The 19,865-nt window shown below is 41.4% G+C and overlaps 3 protein-coding genes across 4 annotated transcripts; 2 read left to right on the forward strand and 1 right to left on the reverse strand.

Annotated features, from left to right (window-relative positions):
* The first annotated feature begins 215 nt into the window (after positions 1-215).
* On the forward strand, positions 216-4,048 carry fosl1a (FOS like 1, AP-1 transcription factor subunit a). 2 transcript variants are annotated; one of them, XM_042073650.1, is made up of 4 exons: positions 216-629; positions 1,089-1,353; positions 2,306-2,413; positions 2,536-4,048. In XM_042073650.1, exons 1-4 carry the CDS (start codon positions 523-525, stop codon positions 3,121-3,123), a joined length of 1,068 nt encoding a protein of 355 aa, XP_041929584.1. In that variant the 5' UTR covers positions 216-522; the 3' UTR covers positions 3,124-4,048. The 2 variants fall into 2 exon arrangements, with proteins under 2 accessions (XP_041929584.1, XP_041929583.1); XM_042073649.1 differs by having other exon boundaries at positions 217-636; positions 1,093-1,353.
* A 1,288-nt stretch (positions 4,049-5,336) lies between these two features.
* ccdc85b (coiled-coil domain containing 85B) lies at positions 5,337-8,242 on the reverse strand. Its single transcript, XM_042073655.1, has one exon. The coding sequence runs from the start codon at positions 7,279-7,281 to the stop codon at positions 6,679-6,681; it is 603 nt and encodes a 200-aa protein (XP_041929589.1). The 5' UTR covers positions 7,282-8,242; the 3' UTR covers positions 5,337-6,678.
* A 4,465-nt stretch (positions 8,243-12,707) lies between these two features.
* On the forward strand, positions 12,708-18,789 carry fibpa (fibroblast growth factor (acidic) intracellular binding protein a). Its single transcript, XM_042074996.1, has 10 exons — positions 12,708-13,348; positions 13,435-13,633; positions 14,842-14,968; positions 15,091-15,191; positions 15,687-15,820; positions 16,638-16,746; positions 16,867-16,930; positions 17,111-17,197; positions 17,312-17,409; positions 18,423-18,789. The coding sequence occupies exons 1-10, from the start codon at positions 13,264-13,266 to the stop codon at positions 18,490-18,492; spliced, it is 1,074 nt and encodes a 357-aa protein (XP_041930930.1). The 5' UTR covers positions 12,708-13,263; the 3' UTR covers positions 18,493-18,789.
* Positions 18,790-19,865: the final 1,076 nt, after the last annotated feature.

The following is a 19,865-nucleotide window of genomic DNA, read 5'->3' on the forward strand; positions in this document are numbered from 1 at the left end:
AGAACCAGAGAATGTCTAATAATCCGTAGACGGGCTCTGGAAGAACACAAGCCGAACTGTCAAAACGGGATTCCCGGAAAAATCTAAATATGGTCATATACGTCACTCACAGTTCCCTTGTGCCTGTGATCCGTGACTTGCCCGCACCATTTCCCGAAATGGGAGGGGCGTAACGTATTCAGCTGTAAAATATTGGGTGTTTATAATCCAATGACTCCTCCGTAATCTCACTAGAGTCTGAAACTGAATCTATGCGAAGGGTCATGCCACATCAGATGTTCGTATTCTAAAGACATTTTTGGCTGTTTTGCGAGTCAACACGTGCTTCATCGTTTCCCCATACCCCCTGGATATTGGATTATTCTTCCCGGCAATAGGTGGTGCTTCCTTAATTTTGAAAGTGCTGTATTTGCTTGGGCAGTGGACAGATTGGTGTGGTTAAAAAGACATCGGTTTACTCTTTCAGCTGTATTACATTGTGTAGCCGGGGAACACAAGGACACTAAGTGAAACATCGCATATATGTATCGGAACTATCTCAGAGGAACCGACCAGACCTTCTCCGAGAGTAGCTCTGGCTCCGGATCAAACCCAGCTACGGTAACAAGTAGCACTACCGCGCAGCAACAACAACAGGTGAGTTACCTTAAGGAGCAGTATTTATCATCGATTCTCGGTTTAATTGTACATATGCTACCCTGTTCAAGTGAATAGACTATGTCAGATGCTGCCAGCAATACCAACTTAATATTGCCAAGGTATGCTGTAAGCATTTCCCATAGCCTACGTAGGTACCTTACACTGATTAACTCTACAATTTTTTTTTGTCTAGGCTAAGCTCTAGTCTGACTGACTGGTGGCACATTATCTCTTCGAAAGCCACTCTTAGTTTACAACACAATGGCACATTTGTTAATAAATTGTGAGCAGACTTTTTCAATGAAGAAGTAATAACCATGATGTTATTTACTCACATGGTTTAATAACTAGGCTAGGCCTATATTAGCTTAGGCTACTATAGGCTACTAACTCTTTGTGATTTAATGAACTAAGAGATTGAAGCTTAATTTCTTTTTTTGTCTGCAACCACAGAAGTTTTCTGTGGCAGGATCCAGTCAGTTCGTGCCCAGCCTCAATGCAATCACATCAAATCAGGATCTCCAGTGGCTGGTACAACCATCCATCATTGGCCCTCCAGGACCCTCAAGACCCTTGCGTCACCCTTACGCCATGACAGTTGGTGCTCATTCCATGGGGGGCTCTCACCCTCATCAGAGCCACATTATCCGCCCAGGGGTTATACGAGCTCCTACCGGGTCAGGGAACTCCACAAGACGTCGCACTGATGAACATGTAAGATGGTCCTTACAGTTGTGGTTTGTGTGTGTATCTGTGTGCGTGTGTATATACGTGTGTGTGTGTGTGGTGGGGGCCTGATGGAATCCACTGTCTTTTAGTCCACATAGAGGAAGAGGGAGTGCTAGGTTGACAGTTGAATAGACAGATGTTTGAGTCAGTGCCTCAGTAGTGTGTAATATCCTGTAAGAAGAGTGACTGCTTGGTTGTGCAGTTTCACCAGGAAAGGATAAGTGGAGAGAGGTCACAGCTAGAAGAAAGAGGAACTACTTCAGAATGCGTAGCAGAGCTTTATACTGGTGTAGTAAATCACATTATTTTGTTGTGATATATACTATTGTAAAGGCAGTATATATCATGTTGGAAAAAGATGTTTATTTACATTCTTCAAATGTGTTCTAGATGTAATCAGTGTGACACATGTATTTGTCCATATTGACCTCTCACCCTCTACATTTCTCTATATCTACATTTTCAGACAAGAGTTAACTGTGTGAAATAATGTGACAGGAAATGGAATATCATGTGACTCATTGGGGTAAATCATATGACTCAAACATGAGTCATCAAGGGGGTCTAGGTGTGACTCATCATTATGTGTGAGGGTGAGAGAATAAAGGGTACGCACAGACAGACAGACAAAGGACTGAGATGCTCTAAAATCATTGGACGGGTAAATGAGTTAGTAGTGACAAATGTTGAGATAGGGGTCATTAGTTTTACATGCAAGTCCCAGTCACTCACATGCAATAACACAACAGTTCCAGCAGGTGGCAGTGATAGACTTGTGTTGGAATAATGTGGACTACAATGATCTTAGGCCTACACAAAATGAATGAGAATTTCAGTTTCACACTGACTGTTGCATACAACCACTTCAGTCAGTTATATCAAATCCATTTTAACTGAAATGATACATCCTTCATATGCTGTATTTTTATCATTGCAGTTATCCCCAGAGGAGCAAGAACGACGACGAATCAGAAGAGAGCGAAACAAAATGGCTGCTGCTAAATGCAGAAACCGCAGAAGGGAACTGACTGACACACTTCAAAGTGTAAGTTCAAGTCCATTAGGAAAAATTCACAGTGGAATTTTCTCTGCTGTAAAACACATCTGATTTTTCGTAGTTGTTTTTCTTGGTACAAGGTAATATGAAATCTCTTTCCTCTTCTACAGGAGACAGACGAGTTAGAGGACGAGAAGTCCCGTCTACAAAAGGAGATTGCAAACCTGCAGAAAGAGAAAGAGAAGCTTGAACTGGTTCTCGAGGCCCATCGCCCCATTTGCAAGACCCAGGATTCCGACTCTGACTCCGACTCCGACTCTCGTCCTAAACTTCCTACTCTTCGAGGCATCAAGATTGAACCAGCTGACTCGGATCTACCGAGACCCTCCACCTCAGCCCAGGCTAAAGCAGACAAACCCAAGCCCAAAATAACCATTCCACCGCCACCTGCCCCAGCCTCCTCATCTGCCATCCATGTTGAATCTGAAGCTCTGCACACACCTGTGCTCATGTCCACGCCATCGCTCACACCGTTCACATCCAGCCTGATCTTTACCTACCCATCGGCCTCACTGGAGGCAGGGCCCTCGGTGACCGCACAAAACCTCAGCCTTCCTGGTCCCTCGACTTCCACCCAACACAGCACTATTCAGGCCTCAAGGAGACATGAGCCTTGTGGAATTGCCCATCGTCGTAGCAGCAGTAGTGGTGACCAGTCAGATCACTCGCTCAACTCTCCAACTATCCTGACCTTGTGATGTTCTTCAAAGAAAACATGGCTAGTCTAGAAGGTGACGATGTGTCAATTGAAAGTGTTTTAAAAACAAAGCAAAACATTTCAACTAATGAAAAGGAATGGAATGAAAGAAATGAAAACTAATGAAACATTATCCCAGTCCCATACTTAAGAATATTTCAAATACTATGCCATAGTATGTGCTAACATGTCTTTTTTAAAGGTCAACTCTAAAGAACAATTTATTTATACAGTATCAATTATATCTTCATTAAATGAATCTACTTATTGAGCTTCCAATAACATTATCACAAAGTGAAAGACACTTCCTGCTGGTTTGTTATCCACTAATGGCATGACTGAGGGCAGACTGTAGAGTCTGTGGCAGCGCCGCTGTTGACATCTCTGAGTACGTTGGTTGAATTGTTGTGCATTAAATCAGATGTATGTCTTCATTTTGATGATGTCATACATTTTCTTGTACCCATTAAGTGAGCATTATCAAGAAAAAAAAAAACTATACCTACAATCTATGTTAATTTATGGGGTGGAATTATTATAATTTATCTTTAACATCTCTCTTAGCCTCTATACATTGTACTAAAAGCCCATTTCATTACACTGACATAATGTAGCAGACCTGTCAAATTCTACATATTTCATGTGAATATATGATCACTATGCACTTGAAATTACTGAGTGTTACACTATTTTGTAAGGTGTGTTATTATGTCTGAGATGTTTCAATAGATAGGTAATATATGTAACTGTATGACATGAAGACACAACCAAGGCTGGACCATAGGGGTACGTCTAGATATTTATTTTGGAAAAAAAATATATAATATTTTTGTAAGAGTTGTTTGTTACCAGTCTGTAATAACAAGTGTCTACTGTGAGACTACAACATGTTGTCTGAGTAAATAAAAATAGTGACTCATGTCTGATCTGGGTGTCTTTGTTTTTGGACAAAACAAATATTACATTAATGTTTACATGGCCACATGATTAAAATTTAGTTTAAAAGGATGACCAGTATATTGAGTGTTGATCCTTCTTCTTCACCTCAGCCTCCATTTTGTCCTTAGTATATGTTGTTAACCCAAACAACATACGCATCATTCCAAATGATGAGTTACAGTTATATCCATATACCACAGGTCGGATGCATAACGGAACAGGTTATGTTACACCAAGTAATGGGGGGCAAAAGAATGGCTCAACCTCATGTGACTCAGGGGCGACTCATTCCATGGTAAAAAGAGAGGGGACAATTTAGGAAGGGAGGAGGAAGGGAGGACTTGGTACACAATTTCCTTTTAGGATGTCCTGAAACCAGACAAAGACAAGCGCTGTGACTCGCGCACACCGATGACTGTTCAGTTGCTCAAAAACAAATAAATAAATAAATACATAAACCCTCCTCTGAACCCATGTTTATGACTAAAGTGTTTAAAACGTTTACGGAAAAAGACAACTTGTGCTGACTTGGCCAATGAAAAAAAAAAATTGGAAGTGAAACAGAGGCAGTATGGGAATTGGAAAAGGGAGGAGCCAACTGGGTGCACGGAATTAATCCATTTGTTTGGTACACTTGAACAACACGTGTGGCACAGACCCAAACAAAGTGCCGCACTCCTGATCAAAAGCCTACTCATCCTCTTACTCATCTGAAGGGGTAACTGACAACATACAAGGTGACAGCTACACAAAAAAGGTGTTTAGGTGAAGGAAATGACTAAGCAACGTGGGAGACTCTAAACAACTTGGCAGAGCCAAAAGGGACAAGCAGGAATATGTATGTTTTCTGACTTCTCAACACATAAAGAGGTATGGAGGTGAAAGCATATTTGAATGGGGAAAAAAGGCCAAGGAGACAACAAACTGCATGAATTTTGTGGCCAGTGCAGAACATAGAGTCCTCTGTTTCTTTATCTCTCCAAAGAGGCACTCACTCACTCATGGCCTTGGAAGCATATGATGTAGACGGTGATAAAGGGGAGTTTGTCCTGAGCTAACCAATGTGCACATGTCGAGATAAAGGGACCTCTGTGTGACAGGATCACTAACCAGGAATAGCCGCTGCACTGGCCACAACCTGAAAATGAGTAACATGAATCTCCTCAAATCATAGCTATGAATAGGCCATAGGTATACATTATGCCTTAGGTCAATCAGGTAAAGAACATGTTTTAAATCCTTCAGAATGGTCACAAAAAAAAAACCATGGCAGGATTGGGTGTCTCAATCAGTGTATTTTAAAGCTCTCCAATACACTACAAGCATAGCCCAACAGTTACAGCCAGAGACAATGATATTACTAGGCAATAAGATTAATGCTAAAAAGGAAAAAAAGAACAAACAACAAAATAGCTGTCACCGAAGTGATGTTGATCATGCCAGTGGTACTGGTATTTAAAAGCATTTTGACAACATTAACACAAAACAAATGACTGGTGAGCCAAACTTATTCTGTGCAATAATAATAATAATAATAATAATAATAATAATAATAATATATCATGTGAAAATGTCACTTTATCAATCTTCCAAATTACCAGTGTATAAACCTAGGATCATGTGCCAAAAATCCAGTCTTGGGAAAATCCAGTTCAACAAAAATATACAGCTATGTGCAGTGGTGTCCTCCAGCATTTGGTGGGAATCATCATGAGAGCACTGAAGATTTGTCTGGTCTTATTTGGTGGCGTTTCTGCAATATAACTTTCGGTGTTACACAGCTGGGTCAGGTGTATCATACCCTCCTGGTTCAACCAAGGCAACCACATGTGCAATTAGGCCTACTGAGTAATACTGAGAGCACCTCCAGAACCTGATTAGTGATTCCAACTGTTTTTAAGTCACTCACATTTAAATACCATCTCATCAACTCTCTGCATTGCCACCTGGTTTCAGTGATATGATTTTGTTCATAACTTGCCCTTCACTTCAGCTCTGTGATTTTTGATCTGATCTAAAATAGATCATTATGGCTCAAATCAGGATTAACACGCGAATCGTGTGAAAGGATTCGCCCACAGCCCTGTCTAGTGCAGTGCAGTAAAAAATTAGCCCACATTGACATGTAGTCCAGTGCATGTGTTGAAAACCTGGGCAAAGTCAGCAATTTGGTTTTTCCTTGCATGGAAAGTCCATTATATTTAGATAAAATGTACATTTCATTTCAATATACAGTTCCTTCTAGAATAAAAGGTAATCTTACAACAGTTCACAGGGAAAAAAAAGAAAACAAACAAGTAGATGGAAAAGGCCTGAGCTCTCAGTAAAAATATCAGGATAACCTTCAAATCACCAATTCATAGAAATCCAGTTGTCGATTCACTGTCTCAAAAGGTAAGACTGCTTTGAGAGGATCAGTGAGGACCATGTCATCATGGTCAATCCAAGTCCCCCATGGAAAAAACAGGCTACTCCAACAAAGCTCAGTGGAGCCAAAAAACATGTACAAGCTGTAAACTATCTTATCTCTCAACGTAGACATTTCTCGTCAGTTCTGTTTTACTTCATCTTCACAGAGATAGGGCGTTGTGAGGATGAAAGATGGCGTTTGAGTACTTCAGTCATCAGGTGAGCAAACAAGGTGGAGCTGGTCCGGGCTCCCCACACTCCCGGTGCTGGAGCTGCCATCGCCTAAGTCCCGGGCCACCATGCACGGTAGATTCAGCTCGGTGGACCCTCCAGGACTAGAGTCACTTCGGCTGACACACTCTTCTTCAAGCACCAAACAAAGTTCTTTCAGGTCTAGGTTTTCCTTGACTAGCCCGTCTTGCATGCGCTCCAAATCAGCGAGTTTCTTCAGGTATCCACCCAGATCTTCCCGCATTACTTTTGCTGCATGATGGCCAAATAGTTGCCATTCTCGTGCCAATTTCTTCACCTTGAGCCGGTCATCGTCCAGGAAACAACACAAATCACGCAGCTCCTGGTTTTCCTCTTGCAGGCGCTGATTGATGACTTTCAGCTCCCTGATTTCGAGAAGATGCCCCTGCAATTGTTTATTTACCTCTTTGATGAGTCGACCACGCTGTATAAGAGCTGACATCTTATCTGTCTCCTCTTTACGCAGTCTGCTAACTAGCTCCTCTTTTGAGCAGGCGAGTAAGTCCTCGTCAGACATCTTTGACAACTCTCTGTTGAAAATTTCACTGTCGCTCCCCATTTTGCTGATATGGAACTGAGAGTATCCGAAAAGGTAGTGCAAAATATGCGCGGTTCAAGTGCCCAAATAACGCATTCAGTAAAAAACAAAATGCATATTGAAAAATACTCAAAGCTGCACCACACAAACCGTAAATACAGTAGCCTTGGCTAGAACTGTGTTATTGGTCACGACACTCCCGTTTTTCAGGCCTAGGAAACAATGTTCTTTTAACTCCACGGTGATTCGAAAAAAATAATGTGACGTTGGACAGTCGTTGTAAACATGAAAAGCCCTGTATTTTACCCCTGTGTCTTTAATCTTCGACTTTGGTGTGCAGTGCGTGTTTTAAATGTGCACACGAGGCATCATTGTGCTGTTATCGCGGAGGATGACGTACTAAAGCTTCAATCAAATGCGTTGTCCTTTCCTCCGATTACCGTTTTAGCTTATTCCCAGTGATGAAAACGATACGACGATGACTGGATGAAGTGAGAGAATAAACATAGGACAAACACAAAATGACCCACTCTGTTCATCACAATATTGTGCGCTGGTCTGTTATCAAAGATTAGGCAATGATGTCCGCTCTTCCTTTCTATGCCTTTGAGATGAACCGTTCTCCGCCACGCTACGTATTCCACCTTTATGTAAAGCAAATTCTTTTTTCAAAGTAAAGCGATTTCTTCCACATTTCCGTATTTCCGTTGCATGGGACCTCGGCAGGATCTTGGCGATGGCCAGACGATGTGTTTTTTTTTCTCAGGCGAAATAAATTAATAAATAAATCGAGGGGGGGGGGGGGGGGGGGGATGGGACGGCCTGCCCGACTAGATATGAGAATAAGGCGATTCCAGTGAACGATGCGCAATGGCGCTTGGGCTAAAACCTTACACGCAAACGAGCGCCACAAAAGTAAATATTTGTAAAGATTGGTTACAGTTTTCCCCTGGTGATGGCCGTCGTGCAAAACGTCAGCAATGTCCCCTGTTCTCGAAACACCCTCCTCCCCCTCTTCCCTTTCGCCTTCCCTTACGGTAAAGATCCGTATTGTACCACATGGGAACTATGACATCACTTTGTCAGATTGTCATGGACATGATTTTTCCTTTAATCACACTTCCTGTTTATGGTAACTTTACTCAGAAATCAAGTAAAATTACGTAGGCCTATATGTTAAAAACATATATTTTTCCAATGAAACCTGCATCTGACCTTTTGTAGATGTGTCCCCCCAACACACACACACTGAAAGTGTGTGACAAAAGGCGTTTTTGTAGGTTAAGCCATGGTATTCAGCCACATCCTTCCGCCCTGTGGTCCAAACCTATTGTCACCATGAGGCCATAACAATGAGGGGTGTTTTTCAGGGGACGGCATGGGAGAGTGCATGGGCGGGACTGGAAATAGGCCATGGTGAAGCTATGGAAAGCAGGGGGGCTATACAGTGGCCAGAAAGACAGTACTGAAAGTTTGGAAACAAAAAGCTAGTTGACCATGTCATTTTTTCCCTCACTTGTGTAATTTAGAAGGACAGGCAAAGAGTGAGAGAAAGAGAGAGAGAGAGTAAAGAGACAGGGAGGGGTATAGAGAGGGATTTGGGAGGATTTATAGTGGTTAATCTCCTCAGGGAACTAGGGGGGAATTGCAGTAACTCAACTTTTCAGAGCTGACTGGTGCAGCTTTAAAAAAAATACTTTTTTTGCACAAATGTAAATCAATTCAGCCACACATATATATGGAATGATAAAACAGTCTTAAAATAATGGAAACATCTGTTTGGATACACATGATATCAGATGATTTGGGCCATTGTATGATCATAAGGATAGGAGGATGACTGAATCTTTGCTTTCTTCAGTCTAACACGGAAACAGCCTCAGTGCTGTCTGAATGTTCTCACAGTGTTGTTTCAATTCATGTTCATTTTTGATTTTCTTCCCTGCATGTTTTTGTTGTGAGTCACTTCTGTTTTTAAAAACAGCCAGCAGTTCAAAGCAGACTGGCCATGGGCTGTTTGAGAGACTGAAGGGCACATACAATATTAATGAACGGTGACTGATGGCCGATTTTATTTTTGTCCATGTACTTAAAATATTTTCACATACCCAAGCCTCCAGTAACTGGGGTGCTGTTTATTCATGCCAAATGCTGTTAGAATGAAGATTGTCTGTAATATATTCCTTATTCATTTGTCAGCACACAGCTTATACAAGCAGATGCTTTGTGGCTAACCGGATGTAAGAAGTCTGCTGTTGATGTTATTGCAATGGCTGTTGGTGCATTCAGGCAACTTCTCATTAAGCAGAGAGATGGAGCCTTATTTAACTACAGTGAGGACATGCCTGGCAAACACAGATTAAATCAAGCTGAAATCATTTCGTGTTTAGATGTAGTTTTTGTAGTAATTCACTGTGAAATGTTAGTCATGTGGCAAGTAGTTGACTTTGGTGACAGAAAAATCCTGGCAACAACCACAGTGATCTTCTCAGGAACTCAAGCTGTTGGATGTTTTGGGTTACACTGCTGGTCTTCCAGCTGTCCAGGGGTATTAGATCCGAGCCAGAGAACATGACAGAACAGCAGAGCACATTGTTCTCTTGGTGTTATAAATGATTTACTGGTGATATGTTCCTATGTTAAAAAATGATTCATCAATAATTTACCTAGAGAGGTGGGCTTTCAAATAAAAGGATGTAAAAGTAGGCTTGTTGAGAGCCTACTATGTATAGAGACTGAATAGTTTGAAGCACTTTACAGTATGTGCTTGTGGCAGTACATGCTGTTTGGCGGTCTTGTCCATGTTTATATTGTAACACAAGAAATATTCATGTGTTCAATGCATGCACATTCATATGCATGTGTGTGTGACAGAGAGAGAGAGAAAGAAAGAAAGAAAGAAAGAAAGAGAGATGTAAAAGATGCAATGGTAGAGCCAAGAGGTAAGAAAGGAATTTCAATTAAGTACTGTACAAAATACAGTAAGAATGACATGATTTGAAAAAAGCAGATTTGCAATGGATCTGTCACTGTGGCAAATTAAATTACACAAAATAGTGACTTACAACAAAAGGATGGCTAAGCAGTTAAAATAATGCGATGCACACATGATCAATGGCTTCTGCTACAATACTGAATGGCTGTAACCCTATTACCTCAACCTGTTCTTGCACTGACATAGTTTTTTATAGTTTTTTATATTACCTTGTCTACATTATACTTTACTCTCCGATTCGTCCATATTATTTATGCTGGTCTCTAGACCTTATTATTGCACTGTTGCACTGTTGGACTAAGGTTGGACTACTTTTTGCACCTTCACCATGACACTCACTCTCTTGAGCACCTTACCATTCACACATAACTAAAGGACTACTGTTGGAATACTTTTTGCACCTTCACCATGACACTCACTCTCTTAAGCACCTCACCATGCACACAGAACTACAGGCCCTGTCACTACAAGCGTCTCATGCTTGATCACCAAGATTTTTTACATTTATTTATATAGTATATTTAGTATTTAGTTTTGTTAGTTTTTCTTATCTCCTACTGTCTCTATTGTACAGTGGAGTTTGGTTATATGTTTATACTTATATTTACCATTTCTGCTGTAAGTGCATGTTGTGTGTGATGTCTGTATGCTACTGAGACCCTCCTGAATTTCCCCTCGGGGATCAATAAAGTATCTATCTATCTATCTATCTGAACTTGTGTGAAAATAATTCAGCTAGTGAATAGGGCATGCAACAAGGAGTTGAGGGCAGTTGTTTAGCATCAGAAAAAGATACGTTTCCAAACTTTCAGTACTTTCTTTCTTGATCTGTGACTTCCTCCCTGGTTCAATACAGGTAAAAATTTCAAATGTATTTCTGTCATTACACTCAGACTAACAGACTGCTGTTAGGTCTATATATTAGCAACAATATACAGTAGCAACAATGAATAGATATATAATATAATAGAATAGAATAGAATAGAATAGATTGAGCTGGAAGGCAAACATGTGGCACACATTGCTGACAACTATCTAACACATTCACCAATTAAACCAAAACAGACTCCCTTGGGCTCACCAGTAGCCGTGGCCTACTGGTGAGCACTTCGGACCTGTAACCGGAGGGTTGCCGGTTTGAACCCCGACCAGTAGGCACGGCTGAAGTGCCCTTGAGCAAGGTCATGTCCACCTAACCCCTCACTGCTCCCCGAGCGCCGCTGTTGATGCAGGCAGCTCACTGTGCCGGGATTAGTGTATGCTTCACCTCACTGTGTGTTGTGTATGTTTCACTAATTCACGGATTGGGATAAATGCAGAGACCAAATTTCCCTCACGGGATCAAAAGAGTATTTATACTTAATATATGTATGTTGGCTTATACAGAGAGGGCCGGGGAGGGCCAGGGGGTGACACTTGGTAGAAATGTAGAGTAGATAACAAGCAGTGGTTTAATAAAAAAAATGATTAGCCATGATTAGCCTTCACCTGCCAAGTAGACCATGCCCTAAATGTTATGCACTTGGAACATGCATTTCAAACTGTTTTATCTAAAATCTGCAGCTTAGTTTCATGTTTTTGTTAGTGGCTGCACTGAGGTTCCATTATTTTTGTATCCAGTACATCCCCAACTGCCCACTGTGGTCTTCTGATGAGCGTCTGTTGTGTTGACCAGCCATAAACGCTCGGTCAAATTCCTCATTGGTTCCTCGTTACACCCAGTGTTCCTATGATAGTTTTTGGTCTTTCTAGAGGGGTCTAAAGATGATCTGTTCAGCTTAATCAATTGTAGGAGTTATTGTTTGTTTATTTTCATTATTGATTGTTATTGACATTATTATTATTATTATTATTATTATTATTATTATTATTATTATTATTATTATTACTTTTTTCATTTCTTCCTAGTCTTATTAACTTTTTAATGTTCATTTTTAGGTTATTTTTTTTTTTAACTAGGCCTATTGTATTGTGATATTTTGTAAGTTGTTTTGGACAAAAGCGTCTGCTAAAATCCATAAACATATATGTAGGCCTATAGCACCAGAAATCTTCATGGAACTCTGTTTGCAGATTTTAGCTTTAGGCCTACAATTTTATGGACTGTGCAAATCAATGGAGTGTTATCTACATCAGTGATCCAAAAACAATTGGCTCAAGCTGTACAGCAATACACTATCACATTTCTCACTTATTTGATAATGTATGACATTCATGCATCATGCAATGATTGAAGAGAAATTCACACACAAATAAAACACACACACACACACACACAAAGACATATGGGGTCACCCTGTCATAAGAGGCTGTGCATTTTTTATTTTTACTCTTTATCATTATAAGGGATATCAAGAGAATGCAACATTCACTTAAAGATACACTCAATTTTTGTTTGGTGATAACTTATCTGTGCATTTTTACAATCTGTTGATAAGAAACTGCATGAAATATTTGGAGGTCACGTGAGATGACGTCAACAAAAATGGCCATTTAATACGTCGAACGCGGAAACATGGGAATCATGTTTATTTAAAATATCAATCGAAACATTGTAGTAGAACATTGACTCGGTAGTTATAGAATTTGTGCGGTAGCCTACTTCGTTGAAGACCTATTACGTATGCGTAGATTTTATTCGACGAGGCTCTAAAATGCCTTGTTTTTGAACAGATGTCATACCAGCTAACGTTAGCTTGCTAGTTGAACGTAAGCAAGTTATATTGCTAACATACCTTTTTAACTATAATTTATAATTCTGTGTTGGATTTCCGATGGCTGAAGTTCTTCATGTCAGTCGTTGTCGCGTGTCTTTTGTCGCTCCTTGTTTGTTGTAGGGAAGCCATAAACTTGTGCAAAAACAGTGGGCCCGGCAACCAAACAAACATTAGTCCTAGCCTACTACGAGCTTGGTTCTGATGCCACTAGGCTATAACTAACGCTTAGATAAATTTCATTAATACCCGTCCTTCGAGCAATAGTCCCTGTCTGATTTAGCTACAGCCACGATGTCTGTAGAACTCGATGTATTCGTTGGGAACACAACTATAATGGATAAGGAGGTCTATCAGTTATGGCTCAATGGATACACAGGTAACTTACCATACACATGCATAGAACTACTTTACATGTCACTGCGTGAGATTCTGGGATATGTCAAAGCTCACCTTCTATTACAGTGAATGATGCCGTGAGGGTGCGAATGGAAGGAGGTGTACTGGAGGAGTACGAGGCCAGTGCTGAAGTACTACTGAGTGACACCATGGATCAGTTTAGGACCTTCCAAATGTGCGAGCGCCTTTTGCACATCCCTGCCAAATTGGCCAATCAGCTCTTATTCCAGATTCCACCTGATCGCCAGGCCATGCTCATCGACAGGTTTGGAATTCTTATTGATGGCATAATGTTTTAAGGGTTCGAACCCTGACCAGTAGGCACGGCTGAAGTGCCCTTGAGCAAGGCACCTAACCCCTCACTGCTCCCCAAACGCCGCTGTTGATGCAGGCAGCTCACTGCGCCAGGATTAGTGTGTGATTCACGGATTGGGATAAATGCAGAGACCAAATTTCCCTCACGGGATCAAAAGAGTATACATATACTTATACTTACTATACATGTTGTCTTGTATTTAGAAGTGGTATAGAGATTTTCCTTATCTAAGTTCCTTATATTGATGTAGTTGGCCAAGACCAGGTGCCCCTTCCTTTGTAAACATCAAAACCCCTATACATCTGTGGGTCAAAACATTTCGCATAACTATCATAAAAATTTCCTGTGACTTGTGTCGCAGGAGCCCTTCTCTTAGTCTAGTCCAGGCAGTATAACCCTAATTCCGCTTCCGCATGAGTCTAGGGGAAGCTCAACACCCTGTTACCTTGTGGTCTGTGCCTCTTTGGGCTACTGTTGATTGATGCAGAGAACTTGGTCAGGTCTCTGCTAATTTGTCCTACTCCCTCTAAGTTGACTATGACAACTGACTGATAATTTATTTTATAAATATATTTATAAATACTTTTTTGATCCCTGAGGGAAATTTGGTCTCTGCATTTAACCCAATCGGTGAATTAGTGAAACACAAACAGCACACACTAATCCCGGCGCAGTGAGCTGCCTGCTACAACGGCGGCGCTCGGGGAGCAGTGAGGGGTTAGGTGCCTTGCTCAAGGGCACCTCAGCCGCGGTCCCACTGGTCGGGGCTCGTACCGGCAACCCTCCGGTTACAAGTCCAAAGTGCTAACCAGTAGGCCACGGCTGCCCCAACTGTTCCCTTACTGTGAAATAGCCTATATCCCAGACCTAGACAAGTGATCTTACAAGCTAATCCATGTCAATTGTTTCATCAGTGAGTGACCGCAATGTTTTTGCTCATCTGTGTATGATTGCACATTCTTGCTCCATTGTTAGCATACCAGCCACCAAGTAAACAAGAAGCAGTGTATTCTCAGAGGGCCGTTACCTTTTAGGAAATGAAAGTAGACAATTACAAAAAGAACAGAATCCTTTTAGTGTCTGAAACAGGCAAGATTGGTGTAAGGAATACATAGGGCTTTCGGCTCTACGGGCAACTGATTATTTGTTTATTTCAGGTACTATGCCTTTGATGATGCTTTTGCGAGAGAAGTGCTGGGCAAAAAGCTTTCCAAAGGAACCAAGAAGGACCTGGATGACATCAGCGCCAAGACGGGCATCACACTGAAGAGCTGCAGACGACAGGTTAGACCAAGTTACTGCTATTCGAGCAAGATATCATCCTAAATCCTCAAGGCTATTTGGACAAAATCCATTTTCTGACTTGTTTCATTTTAAGCACTGTTTGTGTTTGTGTTCCGTTTCAGTTTGATAACTTCAAGCGTGTGTTTAAAGTGGTGGAGGAGCTCAAAGGCCCTCTGGTGGAGAACATACGGCAGCACTTCCTGCTCTCGGACCCGCTGGCCAGGTGAGATGGGCTCGGCGAGCCTCTGAAATCCACGTCTATAAGAACCCCAAAAATACCAGAAACACCTTTGATCTCTGCATTACTCAAATATCTGGGCGGAAAATGTGGAGGAGTGAGTGCACTTGTTTTTGCTGCTCACAAAGATGACTCATTTTACAGAGTTTCTCTCTTAAAATAGTCACACTCTTAACTGTGAACACAGACTTTCTCCCAGTCTGCAGTAGATAGAACCTACAGTAGTTAAAGCCCAAAACCAGAGCACATCAGCACGGTACACGATTGAATCTGCACCCTACATTTTCATACAATTATAATACAATATAATATTTATTTATTTATTAATTTGTGTGCATTATTCCATAGCTGATGTGCATGCCAAAGCAGCTATAAAATACACACGCTTATGTGAACCCAGTAGATCCCCTGCCCTGTTCTTCTGTAATTCTTGGGGTTTCCATACTTTCATTCATTCATTTTCCTATGTTGTGTTCTCAGGGACTATGCTGCTATCGTGTTTTTTGCAAGTAATCGCTTTGAGACGGGGAAGAGGAAGCTGCACTATCTGACCTTCCAGGACTTTGCTTTCTGTGCTGGTCAGCTAATCAACAACTGGACTTTAGGATCTGTGGGTGAGAATCCATTGGTGCACCTTTCTTGTTCAGATATACACTAGAGAGGTGTTTTAATGCTAGAGGTAAGGGATTTCCTACAGTGGCCAATTAAGTCTATTTACCATTAAAAACAACTTTCAAAACAAGTCACAAAGCAACCTTTGTGGTCAAAAGACATCACCAACAGACAGCCTTCTAGAGGATTTCACTGGGGTTATCAAGCAGGCACCTTCCTTCATCTGTGTTGAATTAGGCCCATGCCACCTCCAGAAGGCTCAGCAGTGGTGTCTAACGTTAGACCCACCCCCCCTCCACACTGATGGTGGGTTCTAACAAATACAGATACATTCTTTGGTCATTTCTCTTTGTTGCTGTGGCTGTATATGATCCAATCAGCAACATAATCAAACAAACCGCAAGCCCTTGATGCGGAGACCCACAAATACCAACACATTTTTCGGTCATTCCTCTTTGTTGCTATGGCAGTTTATGATCCAATCAGCAACATGACCTCCTAAGTAGTTGTGGGGAAGCTATGTATGAGACGAATAACCATAATGACCAAGATGTTGACCAAAATCAAAATGTGATCACAACATGTCTTGGTCTGTGCAGATTTTAAGTGATTGCGTTGACTCAGACATTGGTCCAGCCAAAGACTCATAAGCTGTGTTGGTACTAACATAGAAATGTGTATAGTTTTGTATGTAAAGATTTTCTGCATATAGAAACAGTAACAGAAACTGTTTATATACAGTATCCTTCAGAATCTGAGTCATTATCATCAGCTTTTCTTTTCTATCAGTGTTTAATCAATGCTCACTCTGTGTCTCAGATAACTTGGCAGAGGACATGGATGTCGACCTTGATAAAGAGTTCCTGCAGGATCTGAAAGACCTAAAGATTTTAATCACTGATAAGGATTTACTGGACCAGCATAAGAGGTGTGTGTGTGTGCGTGCGTGTGTGTGTGTGTGTGTGAAAGAGAGAGAGAGATGGGTATCTGTATGATCTGTCTGGATAACACATAATTAAAGCCCATCTATCTGCCTCTCACTCACCAGTCTAGTGTGCACAGCTCTCCGGGGCAAAACAAAAGTTTTCAACGAGATGGAGGCCAATTTCAAAGTGAGTCAGTGATTTCTTAGCAGCTTTCATGTTGTGCCACTCCAACTGTTATGTCAGATATGTGTTTTGTAGCAAGTGGTGAAATTGGGGTTTCTTGGAGGAATGCTAACATTTGTCTTACTCCGCAGTGCGTGTGTAGCTGATGATTCGTAATGACTAAACTTCCTTTCTTCCTCATAGAATCTCTCTCGAGGGCTTGTCAACATCGCTGCCAAACTGACTAACACGAAAGATGTCCGAGATTTCTTCATTGACCTGGTAGAGAAGGTGAATATTTTTGTTATGGACTTCGGTTTGGCGTTGAAAGACTTGACAATTGGTGTTTTTGGGACCCTACACTGGAGCCAGTGTTCTGACAGGCTGTTCTGTGTCTCTATCCAGTTTATTGAGCCGTGCCGATCTGACAGATGGACCACTGTGGATATGGCGCTCTACCTCACCCACTACACCAACTCCGCGCATATGCTGGACTCTTTCAGGTCAGTACAGTCTTTACGTTTTGGGAACTCTCTTTCTGGTGATTTTGTGAACAGCCTCCATGCTGTTTGGCAGTATAGTAACAGATAGTGTTTGGCTTCTCATTGCGGCTACCAGTAGACAACAACTCAGACACAGTTATAGGCACACAAAATACAGAACATTTTAAGTTTGTCTTTTGGTCATTTTTCAAGTGACATGTCCGTGATTTCTCACAAATACAGGAATGGGCTACAAAATAGTCCTTCCCGCTGATATGAATATGAAAAGCTTTGTGGGTTGCGGTGAGCGTGTTGTTAAGCTTGTGGTCAGAGTTGACAGGAACCCAGTGCACTGACTCACGCCCCTGATAGGGAGGAGCTGGGCAGCCTTGCGCTGCATCAAGCCAGCAAGAAAGTGTAATGAAGGGATCTGCTCTGAGACCTACAAAACACCCAGCTTAGTATACCACATACCTGTGTGTGTGTGTGTGTGTGTGTGTGTGTGTGTGTGTGTGTGTGTTCGTGTGCGGTATCTCTGTCTCTGTCTGTGAGTGTGAGGAATTGTGTGTGTGTGTGTCTGTCTGTCAGTCAGTCAGTCAGTCAGTCAGTCAGTCAGTCTGTCTCTGTCTGTAAGTGTGTGTGTATTTGTGTGAGTATGAGTGTGAGGGATTATGTGTAGTGGTGAAATGTGTTCTCTCACCAGAGGAGGTCACTGTGTGACACATCATGTTCCCCTCTCTATGCTAACCTTGTTTCTGGCCCAGTCATTTATCCAGCCAGTCTGCCTGGAATGTGGTTTGCTGTTTACACAAACTCTGCACCACTCACAGACTCAACAAAGACATATTCATCGCCCACACTTATGAAACAAGAACCTCACATGAAATTGATTTACGCAAATAAATGTACAGTATTCAGAGATTTTTTTAAATGTTAATTTGGAGCACATTAACATTATGAGCTGTTGATTTCAAACTGAAATGAATGCTGTTTTTCTTTCTCTTTCTCTCCCGCTCTCCTCCCACTCTCTCCAGGTACCAGGCCGTTTGGAACAGGTACATGGGAGTCATCAAAAGTTGCATCTTAAGAATGTACCACGACTGAGAATTCTGTTGACTTTTCTTGGCCTCTCTCCGTCTCCCTGTGCACGTGCCCAATTTGTCTTGTGCTCGGTACTGTAATTCCTCCCTCTCTGTCCCGGAGTTGCACTCCTCTGCTTCTCCTTGCTTAACCCCAAACTCAATTTCTCTTCTCTAATCCCTGTTCTCATGGATTCCTTTGCCAGCTGTCCTTCTGTTTTTTTTTCTTTGCTCTCCATTCGTGTGTACTGTCCTCATGCTCAGTTCTCACCTTTTCTTCCACTGTTTGTATGCTTGTAAATAAAGTCTATACGTTTGTACAGTTTGTATTCTGTTTCTGTTTATGAAGGGTTTCTCATGACTCACTTATCACCTATTGCCAATTATGTGTGTGTATGCTTTTTAGTGCTATCTTTTTAAGGGAGAAGACAGCACTTGGCATACAGTGTTAGTTACAAATACAAAGCAAGTTTGAAATACATTTTTGGGTAAATCATAACTATTAATAAGAAGACTTGACACTTTGGTCATGTATTTTGTGAAAATATTTTCTTTACATTTTTATGAAAGAATCAGACCAACAACTAAATCTTGTGAAACCCCTTGATGTCCTACACTCTCTGATTCAGAGACTAATTGACAAATTCTCTAAGTGATGAATTGAACCACAAAAAATATTATTTTGTAAACTTTTTATTGAATTATGACGTTTGACGCCGCATAGCGACTTAGTGTCATGAAGTGTCATAGATCAACTGCCCTTAGGAAGTGACCATTAAATTGCTGGTAGGTCTCAGCCCTAGTAGGTGTGAACATCTGTGAGGAGGGAATGCTTCACAGCCAGCTAGCTGTAACCAAATATGCCTCATTCAACTCAGTCAAACAAACCGCAGCTATAAATAAACCGTTTGCAAACATATGGGACTGACGCGATGAGCATGTAAACCTCATGGCATTCATGGATGAAATGGTCTCATTTGGGGATGGTTCTACTTGAAAGGAGCTAGGATGTACCAAGCAGTTATGTAGGTGTGTGTGCCAGTGTGTGTGTGGTTGTGTGAGAGACCGTGTGTTTACTGGGGGCTGGGTTAGCAGTAGGGGGGCACAATTTGTTAAAGCCATGGGGGACAGTGTGTGTGTGTTCTGACAGACATTGCACTCTTGTGATGACAGCTGTCAGCTCTTAGAGTCCAATTGATGTGCTGCCTATCTGTGTGGCAAAAGCTGTGCATATATGTGTGTCAAACCGCTGGAAACAAATTACAGTAATTAGTTTTGAAATGAAAAGCAATATAATGCCTTATTTTGGATTCATATATCAGGATAATTTGTCAGGAAGAATGTGCTAACAGATGCCAAGAATAGTTGGTTCACAATGCAATGTGAACAACACCATGA

This window comes from Alosa sapidissima, chromosome 20, assembly GCF_018492685.1.
Source record: "Alosa sapidissima isolate fAloSap1 chromosome 20, fAloSap1.pri, whole genome shotgun sequence".
Taxonomy (NCBI): Eukaryota; Metazoa; Chordata; class Actinopteri; order Clupeiformes; family Clupeidae; genus Alosa; species Alosa sapidissima.